The following is a 1,252-nucleotide window of genomic DNA, read 5'->3' on the forward strand; positions in this document are numbered from 1 at the left end:
TATATATCAGCGCTAAGCGAAGAGCTGCTAGCTAGGCATTGCATGCTAACTCCTTTCTGTCTCTCCCCGTTCTGTTCTGCTTGACTCTTCCAGGTTCCAGCCGATCGATCAGCAGAGATGGAGATCAGGCGGCGGCGGGCACTGGCGATGGCCCTGGCGGCGGTGCTGGCCGCCGTGACTGTTGCTCGGGTGGCCACGGCTGCGACAAGTTACACGGTGGGGGCGCCGGATGGGCTGTGGGACATGCACACGGACTATGCTGAGTGGGTCGCCGCCAGGACGTTCCACCCCGGCGACAACATCAGTAAGCTAGCCGCACTAACTAACAGTACCGATTAATTAACTCACACACCCATTGCGCAGTTTAGACTAAAGTGACCGAAGTTAACAAAGCCTTTTTTAGGGCATTAACAAAGCCTTTTTATTTAACCTCTTCTCCTGCGCGCGCTGTGCTGCAGCGTTTACGTACTCGAGAGAGCTGCACGACGTGGTGGAGGTGGGCAAGGCCGGCTACGACGCCTGCTCCAGCGCAAACAACGTCTCCGCCTTCCGCTCCGGCAACGACGTCGTCGCGCTCACCACCGTCGGCACGCGCTACTTCCTCTGCGGCCTCACCGGCCACTGCGACAGCGGAATGAAGATCAGGGTCGACGTGGTCGCCGCGTCCACCGGTCCCGTAGCCGCGCCGCCCACCACGTCTGCCGGGGGTAACGTCGTCGCAGGCCTTGGCGCGCTCGTGGTGACGCATGCTCTCCTTGCCAGCATCAGCGTCTGGTGAAGTGTGTACGTACGTCCGTAGTATGCTTCTGGTATCGCTTTTTTTATTTTGGTTTGTGCTTTTGGTATCGCTGCTTGTGATTGATATTTCACTTTTTCTTTCCGGTGGATCGCGTGTTCGGATTAAAGCATACGTTTATAACTTGGTATCTGGAAATTTCCCACCAGCCACTTGTACTGGCTTGACTTCTGCATTCGAACGGACACAACCAAATTATTAAACCCATTAAGAGCATCTCCAACAGACGCCGATCGCGCCGCACGCAAAAAAACACATATACCGCGCGCGCATCGGCTGGTTTGACACGGCGCGCTGCGCCCGTTCCAGCAGTCGCGCTAAAATGCAGCGCGCGCTCATTCTAGGTTATTGGAAAATAGATAGATTGCATAGATTTTAACGATACAAAGGTATTTTACATCCGAAACATAGATTGCATAATAATTAAAAATGACAAACGATAAAAAACGAGATAGA

The 1,252-nt window shown here is 53.8% G+C and overlaps 1 protein-coding gene across 1 annotated transcript; it reads left to right on the forward strand.

Moving 5' to 3' along the window:
- The first annotated feature begins 16 nt into the window (after positions 1-16).
- Positions 17-941, forward strand: LOC119342957 (mavicyanin-like). The gene is made up of 2 exons (XM_037614223.1): positions 17-304; positions 459-941. The coding sequence occupies exons 1-2, from the start codon at positions 118-120 to the stop codon at positions 776-778; spliced, it is 507 nt and encodes a 168-aa protein (XP_037470120.1). The 5' UTR covers positions 17-117; the 3' UTR covers positions 779-941.
- Positions 942-1,252: the final 311 nt, after the last annotated feature.

This window comes from Triticum dicoccoides, unplaced genomic scaffold (assembly GCF_002162155.2).
Source record: "Triticum dicoccoides isolate Atlit2015 ecotype Zavitan unplaced genomic scaffold, WEW_v2.0 scaffold110996, whole genome shotgun sequence".
NCBI classification, from domain to species: domain Eukaryota; kingdom Viridiplantae; phylum Streptophyta; class Magnoliopsida; order Poales; family Poaceae; genus Triticum; species Triticum dicoccoides.

What these genes read in the sequence shown, in the direction of transcription:
- LOC119342957 (XM_037614223.1), top strand. Translation starts at nt 118, where the DNA reads ATGGAGATCAGGCGGCGGCGGGCACTGGCGATGGCCCTGGCGGCGGTG. An exon ending in CCACCCCGGCGACAACATCA is followed by an intron (nt 305 to 458) that starts GTAAGCTAGCCG and finishes GCTGTGCTGCAG; the next exon opens with CGTTTACGTACTCGAGAGAG.